Source organism: Centruroides vittatus, unplaced genomic scaffold, assembly GCF_030686945.1.
Source record: "Centruroides vittatus isolate TY-2023 unplaced genomic scaffold, ASM3068694v2 contig_89, whole genome shotgun sequence".
NCBI classification, from domain to species: domain Eukaryota; kingdom Metazoa; phylum Arthropoda; class Arachnida; order Scorpiones; family Buthidae; genus Centruroides; species Centruroides vittatus.
In genome coordinates, this window is record NW_027122580.1 from 645,843 (window position 1) to 662,851 (window position 17,009).

Sequence of the window (17,009 nt, forward strand, 5' to 3'; positions counted from 1 at the left end):
AGCTTCAAATTGGGTGAACAAAATTGAGCCACCTACCCAAACACACACACCAATATGCAATATCCATATATACAGAAAAATCCTTCTAATTTTTTGCATTTCATGTTTCAAGGTTCTGAGTCCAAAAATGTAAAACACTTCAGAAGCCATTTTTTGAGTGATTATTATAAATCAATAATAGACAGCATTATATTCTATGAACTGTTCCCGTGGTTTAGGAATGGTAGATGCATTGGCCTTAGCTGTACCATCTCTATATAGTGTTGATATACTTAATATGCTGTAATACAAAAATAATTTTACAGACTTTCTCAAGATATCAAAAATTTTCTACAAAGTTTAGCCCAAAAGCTACCAATATGTGTAACTTCAAGTGTATAGGACTCAACTGGGTAAACAACTCCAGACATACAGCCACAATTTTATATTTTATATATAATTGATTTTTAAGAAACTCGAATTATAAATTTACAATATAAATAAATGACGACTTGTAACATTTATAATAACATCACCACAAAGACAAACTGATGTGCTAAAAAATTAGAGAAGCACACGCAATGTTGTTACCTTCTACTCATGGGAACATTTGCATGTGATTCCATAGGTACTGTACAATACTTATTGGTTATGAGTGAGTTTGATTAGAGTAGCAATGGACTGTGTAAAGTATTTATCAGCATTTGATCATAGATAGATTGTTGGAACAAGAAGAATGGGTAGCTCTATCAGCAAGGTGGCCAATGTTCTTGGATTTTTTCACGCAATAATTTCAAGGGCTTACCAGAAATAATTAAATTTCTTGCATAAGCACCCACACTGTACATGTGCTGCTGAAGTTTGTCTGAAATTTAATTATGTGACTTCTTGCAGTTAACCAGGTTAGTAATCATGCAACAAAGGGCAACTCTGCACCAAATCACATCAGACTTCAACACGAGTGCTGCTGAATCCACCAGTCAATGCAATGTACTGTACAACTTAGAGCTGCTTCACACTATGACCGACTGGTCCAACTCCAAGTCACGTTGCCATGGCAACAGCAGTTGGACAGATTTAAAAAGTTAAATGTTTGTAGACGGGTCGGAGCAGTCGGTGAGCTACAGCCAATGAAAGCTTCGAAACTACAACCAATCAAACTTTGGATATATGAAAACTATCGAATCAATCAAACATAACTTTATATATATATTTCTGATTTATTTAAATTTTTCCTTGTATCTTATTTCATTCATAACTGCTTAAATTTTATATGGGAACACACATGATTTTAATATATATATTAAAAAACATTATTGACATAATGAGAAAAGATGGCATTATTTAGACTTGTCATAAGAATTTATAAATGAAGTAAGATCATATCCACAAAGTTTAATCAGGTACATTACAAAAATTTTTAAAGTATTAGAAAAACTTAAAATGATTTCTAACACCCGTTCCGATTGGTCCTTACGAGTTGGCAACCAACATATAATCATACTCAATGTGAATGCTTTTACTACTAGTCAGTCTGATTATAGGATTGGTTGGATCGGAACGGCCGGTCAAGTCGGACATAGTGTGAAACAGCCCTTACACTGCATTCCTTCAGGTTTGGTAGTTGTTGACCCCATTTGGATACCACAACTAACACCCATCAGCCAATGTGTCTCACCTGATCCAAAGAACATTGAAACTGGACAATGAAAGGAAGACAAGCACTGGATTGTGTGGTCAGACAAATCTCATTTTCAGTTCTTTCAAGCTGATGGTTGTGTTCATGTGTGGCAATATAAGACTACATTAAGCCATGAATCCATTGTGTCAGCAAGATGTTGTGCAAGCAGATGGCAGCTCTGTCCTGGTTTGGAGTGCATTCTGTTGGTGTAACAGGGACCAGTGATGCGACTGCAGTCAACTTTGACAGGTGAGAGATACACCGTAGTGATATGGGACCTACTCTTCCCCCCAATGGTGGTCTTATTGGACCATATCCAATCCCTTTACAAGCAATCGTAAACGTAATAAATAAGGGTAGACAAAGGGTTGTAAAAAGAGAGTAGGTAGCTACAAGGGTAGACAAAGAGCCATAAGAGGAGGAGAAAAAAGGGGGGAAATGAGAGAGGGATGAGTATGGAAGAAGGAGAGTGAGTGTAGAGGTGAGAGGACAGTAGTGAAGAGAGGTGAAGTAATGAAATCCGAAAGTGAACAAGAAAGGATAAGAAGAGTCTCATTATTGCATAGGATTGAGTTTCTACCATATACAATCAAGTGTGATTAAAGTGTGTTTTTCGTTAAGATATTTGACTATTTCAATTCGGTATGACGAACTGGCAGGAGGAAATCCGTGAATGCAGGCTAGATTCTCTACATTGGCACAGCTGACAGGATAGTGAAGCCAGATCGACAAGATTCAATCTATGAAAAGAGTGATTATGATCCAGAATAAGAGATAATTGATAACTAGGTTGAGTGGATAATTGGGCACAGCACAAATATTTGGGGAATATACAGATTTTACATTGGAGAAGAGGTAGGAAAACTTTTTACTTTGTTGGAAACAAAATTCACGGTGGAAATGCTAAGCATAAAAGGAGTTAAAAAGGAAGATCTATAGATAGTGGTGGAAGAGCTTCGTGGCACAGTAGACAATGATCCAAAAGTATCAGAGTTAAGGGAACTTCTTATAAAAAGTGACTAATTTATTAATGATCCAGATTTTGTATTGGAAAATCTGATCTCAATCGTTGCTGAAAAGAAACAGAAGGAAGAACAGGAAAGACTACAAGCTGAGAGAGAAAGAAAGAGAATGCCAGCATGAGTTGGAGCTAGCACAGCTTAGTGGTAATAATCAAAGAAGGATGAATAAAGATAATCTTAACCTTGCAGATAACCACCCTGGTAATGGGCCTGATATGAGTATTGAGAAATTAAAAGCATGAAAATGTTAACACTACCAGTCCTAACTAGATCCAAAAATTGGAACCTATTTTTCTTATCTATAGATTGAGCGTTCCAATGAAAGAATGTGCCAGAGGAGATGCTGATACTGATTAATATTCTGGGGAGAAGGCTGCAAATATTTTAATTTATATAACTGGAGACAAGTTAAGGGTTTATGTAAGCGTTAAGAAAATTAGTATTACAGGAATATGAACCATCAGCCCAATGCTGCCTAGAAAATTTCCAAAGAGTTATGTGTAGGCCTAACGAGACTCGTGCAATTTATGTCGAGACTAGTGTTGACTTGGTAATACTATTGTGAGTTGAGAAAAGTGAAGTTGTTTTAAAGTTTCAAGAGACCTTGAAACTTTAAAACGTGTCGGATAGATTGTTCCAGATGTTGGATGCCAGCACGGCAGCTCATATAAGCATTCGTCAAGGGAGAGCTGGTTTAATCCTACGTGGTGAGAGAGTGCAATTTATATTTCGAAAGTAAAGGAAAATCACTAACCAAAATGCACAATGATATGCAAAGATTGCAGTGCCTTTCAGAACTGCAGGGTAGTCAGAAGTATGTTCTCCGCCACTGAGAAACAAGTGATAGAAAAATGGATCTAACTATTGCCAGGAAATGAAACAAAGGGAGTGCTTCATCTGTAGATCAACTCAACATATTTCTAAATTCTTTCTGCAGAAAATAAGGAATCCACCCATAAAAAATAATTGCACTCAACAACCCTTGACAGATTGGAGATGAAACAACAGTGAAATAGTGGCAAACGTAAGGTCAGGACGATTTGCTGAAAATTGAATAGTCGTTCAAAGTCAGTTGCTAGCATTCAACCCCTACAATACATTACAATAAACATAGATGGGCAAGGTACTGAAGCTATCATAGATTCAAGCACTCAAATCCTGGTCTTGCACTCTGAAGACATTGTTGACTCGAACGGTGGAGACTGGGGGATGATACTTTTGAGTTCAGCATTCGGAGAAAAAACTAAGGCATGGATAGTAAAGGTCCTTACGGCTATTAAAGACCACTGCAACCAAACTTTATTATCCCCATAGAAGTTATAGTGGCACTAACCGAGAAGCTGAAGGACCCTTGTCTCATACTGCCGGGTATTTACAAAATATTGGAAGAAGCTTGGTTTGTAGGGGAACTGAAATTATCAGCTATGGAGATGCAGATGTAGCCAAAACCCAAATGTCAAAAGAGAAAGAGGCATCCAGAGGAAAGAATCACAAGATCGAAGGAGCATACATTACAGAAAGTGATGATGAGATAAGGAGAATGTACTCCTCAAGAAAAGGGGAGGTGACAGGAATCTCTATTGGAGCGCTACTACAGAGGTAGAGGATAAAAGCAATCAGGAGAGTGCAATGCTCAGAAACTCAAATGTAAAAAAACTGAGAGAAGAGCAGGCAGAATGTTATACTCTGGAGACTGTGCGAAAGGAACTAGCTCAAAATAAAGGAAATTTTGTTCTATTATCTTTGTACAGTATTAATCTGTCTAAGTGTGGGAGATAACAGTCCTTTCAGTTGGTTCTACCTGAGAGTAGACAGAAAAAAGTTTTGGAGTTGGTGCACTGAATCAGTTTTCAGAGCGACACATGGGAATAAGGAAGACAAAAGAATAGATCCAATATAGCTTTTATTGGCCATCTATGTCATGAGACAGCCGAATTTTGCAAGAGCTGCCAATTGAGGAGCCCTGAGAAAGACCAGAACTCCCATTCAAAGTTGTTAACATTAATGTGATCAGACCTACAAAACCACCTTCTGAGAGGGGACATAAATATGTACTTTGTCTTATAGATCAATACTCTCGTTGGCCAGAGGAAATACCTGTGTGTTCTCTTAGTGCTAGATCAGCTTGTGAAACCTTACTACAGAAATTTTCTAGAACTGGAATCCCAAATATCATCGCAAGTGATTGAGGCACCAATTTCACTTCCAGCTTGACACGAGAATTTTTGAAGCGCTTAAACGTTATCCCCAGATTTAGCTGTCCGGGATACGCCACAAGTAATTAACTGGTCAAATGATAGAACAAAGTTTTAAAACAGATGCTCCATCATGTTATCCAAGAAGACCCTCAAAACTGGAACAGACAAATCCCCTTCTTACTCTTCACTTATAGAGAAGTGCCAATTGCATGACTGGGATTTTCCCCATTCATACTACTATCTGGAAGAGAGGTGCATGGACCTCTCACAATCCTCAAATCCTCTTGGGCATAACACTGTATAATAAGTGACAATCTTACAATTTATATCTTTGTAGTCTAATCTGCAATGGTCAGAAAAAATAACAAATGGCAAACAATACATTATTTAGAAAATCTGTGTCAGTGTAAAAATGAAACCAGTTCTAACAAAATAATGTTTGGCCCTCAAAACTGGAAAAGATAACTGCATGAATAAATAAAGAAAAGAAACTTGAATTGATTAAAAAAGTCAGTATATTTATTTAGGTAAAGCATTTTATGAGGTTTTTTATCCCATCTTCAGATCAACATTTGATATTCTGATAATTTAAACAGAACTGAATCATCAGAATATTGAATTTTGTTGATCTAAAGACAAAATTAAAAATCACAAAAAGTGCTTAATCTGAATAAATATCCTGGCTTCTTTAACTCATATGAGTTTTTCTCTTTCTTTCCTTTATAAGTGTATGATTTTTAAAATTAAAAACTATCTAAATATTAGAGACAGATAAATTCTACTCCAGTATTAATTCATAAAAAATTTTTTGTCACCAAGTACCTATTTAAATTATTACAGATAATAAAACACGATATATGTAAATACAATATAATTTAAAATATAGGGATTTTTAAAGCATAAAGTTTATTCCAATATATTTAATAATATAAATATTAATGTAAAATTTGAAAAAAAATTTTTTAAATTTAACACAGCTTACCTATTAAGTAAAATACGATGTATTATATCTAACATTTTACGTGATTGTGAGAAAATTAATGTACGATGGTTTGTTTCTTTTAAGTTCTGTAAAAGAGCTAAAAGAAATTCTAATTTTCCAGATTCTTCAAGCAAAATTTCATCTGATACATTTTCAATCGAAAATGTCGATGCTTGTTCATTGTTGTATTCTTCATCGTCATCAATGTCTTGCATACTGCAAATAAATAAATAAATAAATAAATAAATATATATATATATTTTCATCAATCTTACAATGTTGTATATTATAGTCAGAATTATATATGTAGATAATCAAAGTATCTTTTGATTATCTACATATATAATTCTGACTATAATATACAACATTGTAAGATTGATGAAAATAAATATAACACAAATTATTTTATTAAGACTTTTATAAAATTTGTTTTTTTACATGCAGACCATAAAAGTATTTAATTAAAACTATAGATTGTGTTGAATTTTCATAGTTTTATCATATTAAATTCATTAAAAAAACAATTTAAATGTATTTCTAAATTCAAAACATACAAATTCAAGTAAATTTAATTGAGTTTGCATTGAAAATCTACGTTGTTTCAAACTTAAGAAATGATTAATACTTATTCTACATGATATTAAAATCTATATGATAAAAATTAATACAGTAGAGACTTGTAAATCAGAACCCCGGTAATCGGCACGATTTTCAGTCGAACTGTGTCGTGCTGAATCGAACGTTTTTGATACTAAATTTACTTCTAAAGTATAATTTTCATGCTTTTTATATTCTTCAATATATTTTATTTTGTTTGTACAAAATGCAGAAATAATTTTTAACGATACGATAGCCTCGATTATTATTATAAAAATTTTCGTTAGGCTTAAAATCGACGAAAATTCAACACGAAGCAAACACACGCAAAGGAGAAAAATTTGAACATCGGAAAGGTTAATATATTTTTTCGTACATAATCCGTAATCGGAACAAATCCCTAATCTGAACTACCCCAGTCCCATATTGATTCCGATTTTCGGTTCACTACTGTAATTGATAACGAAAAGTTATGAAATCTTTGGAAACATCAGTAAGAAAATTTAATTACTTGAGATTGTTCCTAATTAATTTTTTTAATGGAAAAATTAATCTAAAGCTTAGTTGTTATTAAATGCTGGTTAATTTATAACTAGAAAAAAGATTAAGCTGCAGATTATTTTTATGACATATGATAGCAAATAAATGCACAGTCACATAAGTGAATAAACACTTAAGCCAATGCCACAGAAAATAACAGTTTAATAAACACTATAATTAAAGATTAAAAAAATCAGTAAACATTTTTCTTGATTAATCAAGCTTCTTCAAATAGAGAAATATTACACATTTTAAACTGCATATAAATAGAACATATTTGAAATAAATATTGGATATTGATAGTATGTTATGACAAAGAGTAAATAAAAAATGAAGGAAAAAATATTAACTGGTGAGAGAGGAGGAAAAAAAAATCCACATCATTTAGTTTTCCAAAGTTGATAATGCAAGGTTTTTTTCTAATTTCTAATAATGTTCTAATGAAAATTAAAGTTTACTTGTAATAAGAGATTAGTTGTCCATGATCTTAGTCAGGAGAAAAAGCCTTCTGTTGTTATTAGAGAAGTTGCAGCCATCGTTTTCAACCCAAAACATGAACATCGGGCATTTGAGTGCCACCATCTGGCAATTCTAGGAGATTGATAATAGTGTTTGCTATGTCTAGCATGGTGAGTAGATCGGCTTAAACTTCTTCATTTTTGTGTATTTGGGGTTAAAATTATGACAGATTTTATTAAAATAATGATTATTTAAGCATTTATGAATAACATTGTAAAGAAACAGACAATTTTTTTCCAGAAATTATTTAATTATTCAATTTTTTTTCAAGTGATGTGAAGTGCCTATAGAATTGACATATATTTGTCTTCATAATAGCTTATCATAATTCTGTAGGAGTAGGTTTGTTCTTCCACGACGTCTCCTACCATCAACAGCATAATAGGTTTGGAAATTTTCTAAAAATTTCCAGAGCTGCTTTCAGATTTACATAAGCCAAAAGTGTAAGATAGTCCTTTTGTCCTATCGTATAATAGGAGACACGACGTTCATTAAAAATAATTACTTAGTGTTATTAAACATCCTATAAATACTTTAAAATAGTTTAATTTGTTTATTTACCTTCGCTAGTAACATTCGTTGTTGTTAAACGTTTCCGCCATTTTTCGACAATATCCCACGAGTCAATGCATGATGTTCACATCACGCACTGACTCATGGAATATTGCTGTAAACATGCACCACAACCTATTTTACTTGGAGTTCAAATATCAAACATGTACTTCTGCTTGCTGTACAAGTTTAGCGTTTGAACTTCAGCCGCAACCTCTCTATTACTTCAGCTAATTCTGTTATTATCCTGTTCCCTCTTCTATTCAGTTTAAATATTTTTTTTCAAGAATGAATATTAGCACTGATTTTAGTAGTAGTATTAATTTCAGAATTTAAACACATTTTATATATCCCCATATTTTTTATAAAGATGTTAATGATTCTCTGTCATTGCAAAGGAGTAAATATAAAAATGGCAAAGAACTTATGAGAATGTTTAAACCTAGTTTTTGGCACATGTTCTGATTTTATCTGAACTGCCAAAGAAGTGACAGGAATAAGGAACTGGATTGAACTTTTAGGTGGAGTATGGTGAAGTATGAAAAATGCTATTCCTCATCTTATTGTGAAGATAATTTAACTTGTTTAGAGAAAATCCCACATCTAATATGGTTTGTTTGAATATATTTATTTCTTAAATTATGTTAAGCTTATTGCAGCAATCATTCTAAGGCACTATAGAAGACCAGACTAAAAACAAAATTTGGCCCTGACATTGTATTAAAAACTGGCCTAATAAAAACAGTTCACTCAAAGAAAAACAATACTAGGTAATTAGGTTAATTTCAATATAAAATTGCAATTGTTATTAATTTGTTCTGTTAACATTATATGTAAAATTTTTTATATAAAAAGATATTTCTAATGGGTTTCTAAAATTATGAATATTTTGTTTAATCCAGCATCATGCTAAACCAGCCTTTGGCATTTATAAGATGGCCAGCCCAAACCTGTATGTAAACAGAATGTATCAGTACAGCAGTTACAAACTTTCAGGAGAGAGAGTACACCTAGACGATGGGAAATCACACAGCAATGCATGATCAGAAACGCTTTCCTGGTGTGGTAGTGACGACACAAAACATAAGAAAGGAAGGACACGAACAAGCTGAGAAAACATGTTTATTATTCTTAGAACAGCAAAAATGCTAGGTCTTTGGCTAGTATAGTGACATTATCACATACACCAGCCAAAGACATCCCAGTATTTTTGTTGTTCTAAGAATAATAAACATGTTTTTTCAGCCTGTTCGTGTCCTTTCTTTCTTATGTTTTGTGTCGTCATTACCACACCAGGAAAGCGTTTCTGACCATGCATTGCTATGTGATTTCCCATCGTCTAGGTGTACTCTCTCTCCTGAAAGTTTGTAACTGCTGTACTGATACATCCTGTATATGAGTGGATGAATAGCAGCATTTTAGTAGCACTGAACTGAAGTAAGTTTGTAGATGTATCTGTAAAGGTGGAAATGGTTTGTTAAACATTAAAAGTTGTTCTAGTGTTTGAGTAATTTTAGAAACCAGGAAGTTAATAGATTCATATATATATATATATATATATATATATATATTTTTCTATTGTACATTTTATTTCATTGAAATTTGAACTGATGATAATTGAAAACAGTTAAAGAATTCACTTCTTTAAAATAAATTTAAAAAAATTGATAAAATAAAAAATTCTCTTATTTTCATATTAAATGAAAATAAATATCAATAATGTATATTTAGCAGAAGTTGAATATATTGTTAATAAAGTTAAATACAACAATATATTCATTAAAAAAATTAATTTCTAACAACTAGTTCTAATAGTCAGATATTTTATGCTGCAACCTTTATACTCATTTAAAAATTTTTTAATGAATTGGAACAAAATTGAATTATCATCCTTAATAAATTTGATTTAGATACTAAATGTATAAAAATTATTATTCATTTGTTTTCTTTGAATATACAAAAATTATTTTTAAAATTTAACCAACAATCACACCAGTGTAGTTAATTAATTTGACTTTTAATCTAATCTTATTTCACCATAAGAATATTTAATTTTGAAAATAAACTTACTCAATATCGTCATCAAGACCTAACTGATAACAAGCCTTTTTAGACAAAAGTCTTGGATGATCACACATTTTCTTCAAAACTGTTAATTCCACTAGTGGAGATCTTTTTGTCATAAGAATCTAAATATATAAAATGCATTAATAAACACAAAATTCATTATATGCTTGGTTGATATCATTTTAGTAATTTATATAAAGGAAAACTTGACACATTCAAATAATAAGTACCTGTACATTTTAAAATTGTTTGTAAATTTTAAAATGCACTTACAATAATGAGAGATTCTAAAGTTTTGAACTGAAGAAGACAAAACACCTTAGTGGCACAGTTACCATTTTAATTTATGGCACTTCCTAGAAGAAGTACATGATAGGACATTTGAATGCAGATGGGAATGTCATTTCCCATCTGCATTCAAATGTTACTCTATTGATTGGTGTATACCACTATTTCTCAGATAATAATTAACATAATTACACTAATTTTAAATTCATTTGAGAAGACACTGTACATATTTTAAAATATAAAATTGAATTCTTACATTTTTAACTCTGTCCAATTCCAAGAAATCTTTATAAATTTGGAGTTGTTTTTCTGAGAGAAATAGCCAAATAATGAAATCATTTTTTCTTGATAAACAAAATCTGGAATAATTAAAAATAAATTTGTTTTTATTCTTAATATATTTATTTATATTTTAAAATAAAACTGATTACACTTAATCATTATTAATCAATGATTCTAATTAAATTTTCAAATAATTTAGTTCATTCATTCAATTATTTATAAGTTAATGCAGGACGATTCAGAAATCTGAAAGAAAAAAAAAAAAAAAAAAAAAATTGATTATTTACAAACTAAACAACAGACATGATATTTTTAACATTAAAATAAAGGCAAACTCTCCAAACTTTTTTTCAGTAATAGTACATGCACATAGTTGCTGTGATTTATTACTAGGAGGCAATAGTATCAAATAGTGCAAAAAGTCATTTTGTGTGTTGGAATACTAATTAACCACATCTGTTTTGACTGTACAGCAAAGACCTCAAGTAGAATTTCATAAAAAGCCACCTGTGTACAAAACTATGTTGAAATGGTATGTGAAATTTTGGCACAAAGGCTGACTATGTAACACTCATTGTCCTGGATGTGACGTGCAGGAGTTATGCTGTCTATGAACATACCTCCTTGCAAGTCCTCATGTGCAAGTTTAGAAGTTGACATCTTGTAACCAACAGTGTGGCAAATTCTTTGCAAGAGACTGAAGTGCTGACACACACATGGATGGAAGTGAATTATTAACTAGATAGCTGTCACATTAGCAAAGGTGGACACATCAAACATTTGTGACTCGTGTAAATAAAACTTTTAGTTTAATTTTTAACATTAAAATAAAAGTATAGTGTCTGTTATATAGTTTACTAGCTGACCTGTCCACGCATTGTTGTGGCTCAAAATGTATCTATTATAAATGTATAAGACTTCCCCCGTGGGGGGGAATTTCAAAAAATTTCTTCTTAGTGTACATTCTCTTGATGTACCCTATTACAATGCAATCAAAAATGCATCTAAAATAGTATAAATAGAAGCCAAGTTCTTCACAGTAAGCCTTAATCTTGTCCCTTTCCCCGCTGGGGAATATCGAAAAATCCCTTTTTAGTGTATATTCTGTTGACGTAACCTATTAAAACGCAATTAAAAACGCAAAAAACCGCATGCAAAGTAGTATAAATAGAAGCCAAGTTCTTCACAGTAAGCCTTAATCCTGTCTCTCTTCCCCCAGTGGGGGGAATTTCGACATGTATATTATATAAAAACACATGCGTATTCGAATGCAACGTGGTGTCAAAATTTCAAAGGAATCAGTAGGAACAAACGAACGTTATATTTTATTTATATAGATAGACAGAAAATGATCTGCTTTAGTCCATTCTCACAGAAAAGCAAACTTAGGTCGTCAGAAGTTAGCGCCATCTGTTGAACATAAAAGCCTTAATCCATATATAAATATATTTTTGAAAGGGGGGAAATGGTGGTCTTTCACATATGCCAGAAACCTTTGCAGGAATGTATTAAACAACTTCCCGAAGTTTCATGGCAATCGGATAAATGGTGTAATAATGCATGAAGGACAAACACACACAGACAGAGAGATATACATACATTCGTTTTTATATATATAGATGAATAATAAATTTTTAAAATGTTTCATGGATTTATGAATGATGTCACATAATTAAAATAAAAATAATTGTTTTTGTAAAAAAAAAGAAATTACACATACACTTTTTTTAAATCCTCAGAATGATCATTAGATAGACTCTTTTCATATCTTTCACTAAGTACTTGCTCCTTAGTTCTTCTTAAAAAATATGGATCGATTAAAGAACGCAAGCTAGCTGCTATTCTTTCTCCTAATCGTCGTTCTCCGGGTGTAGCATCTTTCTCTCTAGACTTCAATGTAAAAACTAGAAATTACAATAATGTTTGGTCTTTCAACAATAAATATATAAAACAAATACAGTGGTGCTTTGTGCTTTTAATTTAATTCATTCCAGGAGCCTGTTTGAAATCTGAATCATTCCAAGTCCAAAGCAATTTTTTCCATTAGAATCAATGGAAAGTGTATTAATCCATTCCCAGATCCTAAACAATACCCATTTCGACAAACTTAAAACAGCAAAAACATATAATTGAATGCACAAATAATGCAATTAAATGCCCTACAAATAAATTAAAACACAAATACAACAAATAGAATATATAAATACTATATATTAAAATTAAAACTGCAGTTACTGGTTGTACACCACCAACTACACAGGTTAAACATGGCTGCCAGATCAGCTACACATGCCCCACTTTCATGCATTGTGATAAGTTGTTCTTACATCTAAATTGTCGATATTACAACCTTCCTATTACTTGTTAGATTTTGTTGCTTCCATATCCTTCTTGGATGCCATAATTAAGGTGATATTAATATTGAATAAAAATTTTTCGCATACTTTTAACATCTATCTTTACTTAACATTTAATTATAACAGTTGTGAAATTTAACACATTATTACTAATTTGAGATTGTATTCTTTGTTCAGAAGATTATTTTATATTTTGAGTGCATTTTTCACTGCATGAGTAGTTTGAACTTTGAAGCGAATTTTTGTCGAATTTAGCATTCAAACTCGAAAGCAATCAAAGTACCACAATATATTAAAATAATAAATTTATGAATATTCTTGTTTTTATTATAAAATTAAACATATTTATACAAATCACTAAAATCAAACAAAACGAATAAATAATCCGAACTTTAAGTTATCATTTAAATGTAATCACAAAACATACCAAAGATCATTTATTTTTCATAACAAATTACTTCATTTTTCTTTGGAATTTTTATTATAAAATTAGTGTAATAAACAATTTGATATTAATAAAGTAAAAAATAATCAATTCTTACAGCCGATTGCAGAGACAGAGTTTACGTTAAACGACATTTAACAACAGAACAGCCTATAGACGTTGGCTGGCTGAACCGCGGTTCACAATGCATTGCAAAGACAACAGGCGTCTATTTCTAAACGCCCTCTAAACAAACTTCGGCAAAATATTGGCTGTTACTTTCTTCGCCATTACTCCCGTTTTAGGAGTTGTTCGGCCAATCGGGTTATTTGTTTGCGATGTCGCCAGCTATATTCTGTAAGGTTCTGGAAATAAAATCTTAAGGCTGTCAACGACCATTGCTCAGCAATTAATGACAATCTTTTTCCATTTCAATATTTAATTTTGCAGCCAATACAGTTTAAAATACGAACAAATCCATATTTAAAAAATTTATACCGAATTCGAAATTTGTCTTCGGAATAGATTTTTAAGAAATTATTTTCAACTCTCTCCCTTTGTAACTGTCAAAATGAATAATTTTAAATATTTTATTATTACTATTACATTTAAAAAAATTTCTATAAAGAGATTTCAGTAATTATTAAAATTGTCTCATTTGTTTAACAGAACATTCTGACTAGGTGATTAAATACAATGACCCCGAAATGCATTAACATTTCATAACCGACACGATACTCGAATTGTAAATAAATGCATCTGATTTAAATTAATTGTAATTTTAAGTCTTCGCCCTTTTGAATATCGAAGTTGGAATATTTAAAACAAATCTAAAGTATTTAATTTTGTTATTTTTGCTCCAAGCAATTAATTAATGAATAATTTTGTTAATTCGTACCGTTTACAGCATTTATCAAAAGGAACGATATCCAATTTTATCTAAACTTTTCCACCAACTAAACTACAAAAGCCCTCTAAACCTGCTGTTGAGTGAATCTAGAAATCAGGTCAAATAACTTGTTTCTAATCGCTATCTACATTGTGGCGAGCTCAAAATGCTGTCTCTGCAATGAAATTTTTCTGAACCGTGGGCTACCCGATCTGTAAACCGCTGTCGCCTCTAAACATTCTCTCTGCAATCGGCTGTTAATGTTAAAGACGTGTTCTCAAATTTCTCCATGTAAAAATTTCAGATTTTCCAGACAAGTAACATCCTATATTTATGCATTATTTCCTTTATGATTCCATAGTGTATTTGTTGTTAATTTTTTTTCAAAAGCTGAAAGATATTAAATATGGTAAAAAAATGCCATAATAAAATAATATATTAGTTTAAACTAAGACTTAATAAAATGTTTGATAATAAATTTTCAACATTATAAAATTGTTATATTTCAATATTTGGTTAAAAATAATTATATTGTTAAAATTTACACTTACTCTCGTAATAGGAATTTCATACTGTGATTTAAAAGTTTGAAGGGAACCAAGTAATGTCCCTTGTTGAACAAAATTATACAAAGCCCATAATTCCTGTAATGTAAGATTTTTATACATTAGATGTCAGAAAAGATTATAAAAATCATAATAAATAATCAGATTTAGGCAATAATAATTACTAATCAATTATCAAATATATTAATATTAAAGAATTAATAAAAAGTGCGTGGCCGGCGTTAATTACATTTAGTAAATATAAAATATAATTACGACATACAAAGATAAAAAAACTTTGCTTTTGTCTTTCCTTATCGCCGTTCACTCCATCGGCAGTCCTTAGTTACTAAATGTAATTAATGCCGGATACGCACTTTTTATTAATTCTTTACTTTAAAAGTGTAATATTATGAATGTGGCGATAACACCAGATGACGCTGTTACCTGATTTTACATTTGTTCTGCGGAGGCTGTAGCCTCAAAGGAAAGGTCGTCTCCGAGATTATGTGAATCGTCTAAGGACTGCCGATGGAGTGAACGGCGATAAGGAAAGACAAAAGCAAAGTTTTTTTATCTTTGTATGTCGTAATTATATTTTATATTTACTAAATGTAATTAACGCCGGCCACGCACTTTTTATTAATTCTTTACTTTAAAAGTGTAATATTATGAATGTGGCGATAACACCAGATGACGCTGTTACCTGATTTTACATTTGTTCTGCGGAGGCTGTAGCCTCAAAGGAAAGGTCGTCTCCGAGATTATGTGAATCGTCTAAGGACTGCCGATGGAGTGAACGGCAATAAGGAAAGACAAAAGCAAAGTTTTTTTATCTTTGTATGTCGTAATTATATTTTATATTTACTAAATGTAATTAACGCCGGCCACGCACTTTTTATTAATTCTTTACTTTAAAAGTGTAATGTTATGAATGTGGCGATAACACGAGATGACGCTGTTACCTGATTTTACATTTGTTCTGCGGAGGCTGTAGCCTCAAAGGAAAGGTCGTCTCCGAGATCATGTGAATCGTCTAAGGACTGCCGATGGAGTGAACGGCGATAAGGAAAGACAAAAGCAAAGTTTTTTTTATCTTTGTATGTCGTAATTATATTTTATATTTACTGAATATATTAATATTGCTTCTTAAGTCTCACATGAAATTTCTCAGCACATATATTGTTATAAAAATATCATTAATTATCAGCATAAACAGGGTGTCCCATAAATTTGTAAATAGTTTAAAAATTCATAAAAGTTGAAAGAATTGGTATATTTAAATGAGGTTTGTGTAAAAGTTAGTCTCACAAAGGGGGAATTTTTTGGGTAGAGAAAAAGAAAATAGTTCAAATTTTTGTCGATAGAGGGTGCCGAACACAATAAAATCACAAATTGTGTAAATCTGAGTCTTATAAAATGCAGGGTGTACGATTAAGGGTCGATTTACACACAACAGTGACCGTTTGGTGCATAAACATCGATAAATATCACACACAGCCAATCAGAGTTTCATCTACTACACATGATCTGTATTCTGTCAATCATACAAGTGTTGTACATGAAATTCCGATTGGCTAAGTGTGATATTTATCGATGCTTACTGCACTGTGCCGGCACGTCACTGTTGTGTGTAAATCGACCCTAACAGCTCGTTTCTGTATTTACCTTTACTGGTGCCGACGTACAGTTTTTGTTATAATATTGACATTGGTGGATAAAGCACTATTGGTGAAGTTGTTTTATCTCAGCCACGAATCACCGGCTGAAACTTCACAAAGGTTTAAGACACAGAAGAGAATGAAGAAAGGTTCAGGTCCAGTGTCCTAAACCTTTGAAGTTTCAGCCAGTGATTCGTGGCTGAGATAAAACTTCACCAATAGTGCTTTATCCACCAATGTCAATATCGTAACAAAAACTGTACGTCAGCACCAGTAAAGGTAAATACAGAAACAAGCTGTTAATCGTACACCTTGCATTTTATAAGACTCAGATTTGCACAATTTGTGATTTTATTGCATTCAGTGCCCTCTATCGACAAAAATTTGAACTATTCTCTTTTTCTCTACCCAAAAAAAATCCCCCTT

The 17,009-nt window shown here is 31.8% G+C and overlaps 1 protein-coding gene across 1 annotated transcript in view; it reads right to left on the bottom strand.

Annotated features, from left to right (window-relative positions):
• Positions 1–17,009, bottom strand: part of LOC136983807 (DNA excision repair protein ERCC-6-like) — a 115,209-nt gene that overhangs the window by 42,982 nt on the left and 55,218 nt on the right. Inside the window, exons 7-11 of the mRNA XM_067280664.1 lie at positions 14,929–15,021; positions 12,428–12,597; positions 10,682–10,784; positions 10,141–10,259; positions 5,863–6,078 (exon numbers count right to left, since the gene is read on the bottom strand). Coding sequence (XP_067136765.1) covers positions 5,863–6,078; positions 10,141–10,259; positions 10,682–10,784; positions 12,428–12,597; positions 14,929–15,021 — 701 coding nt within the window. The remainder of the gene's footprint in view (positions 1–5,862; positions 6,079–10,140; positions 10,260–10,681; positions 10,785–12,427; positions 12,598–14,928; positions 15,022–17,009) is intronic.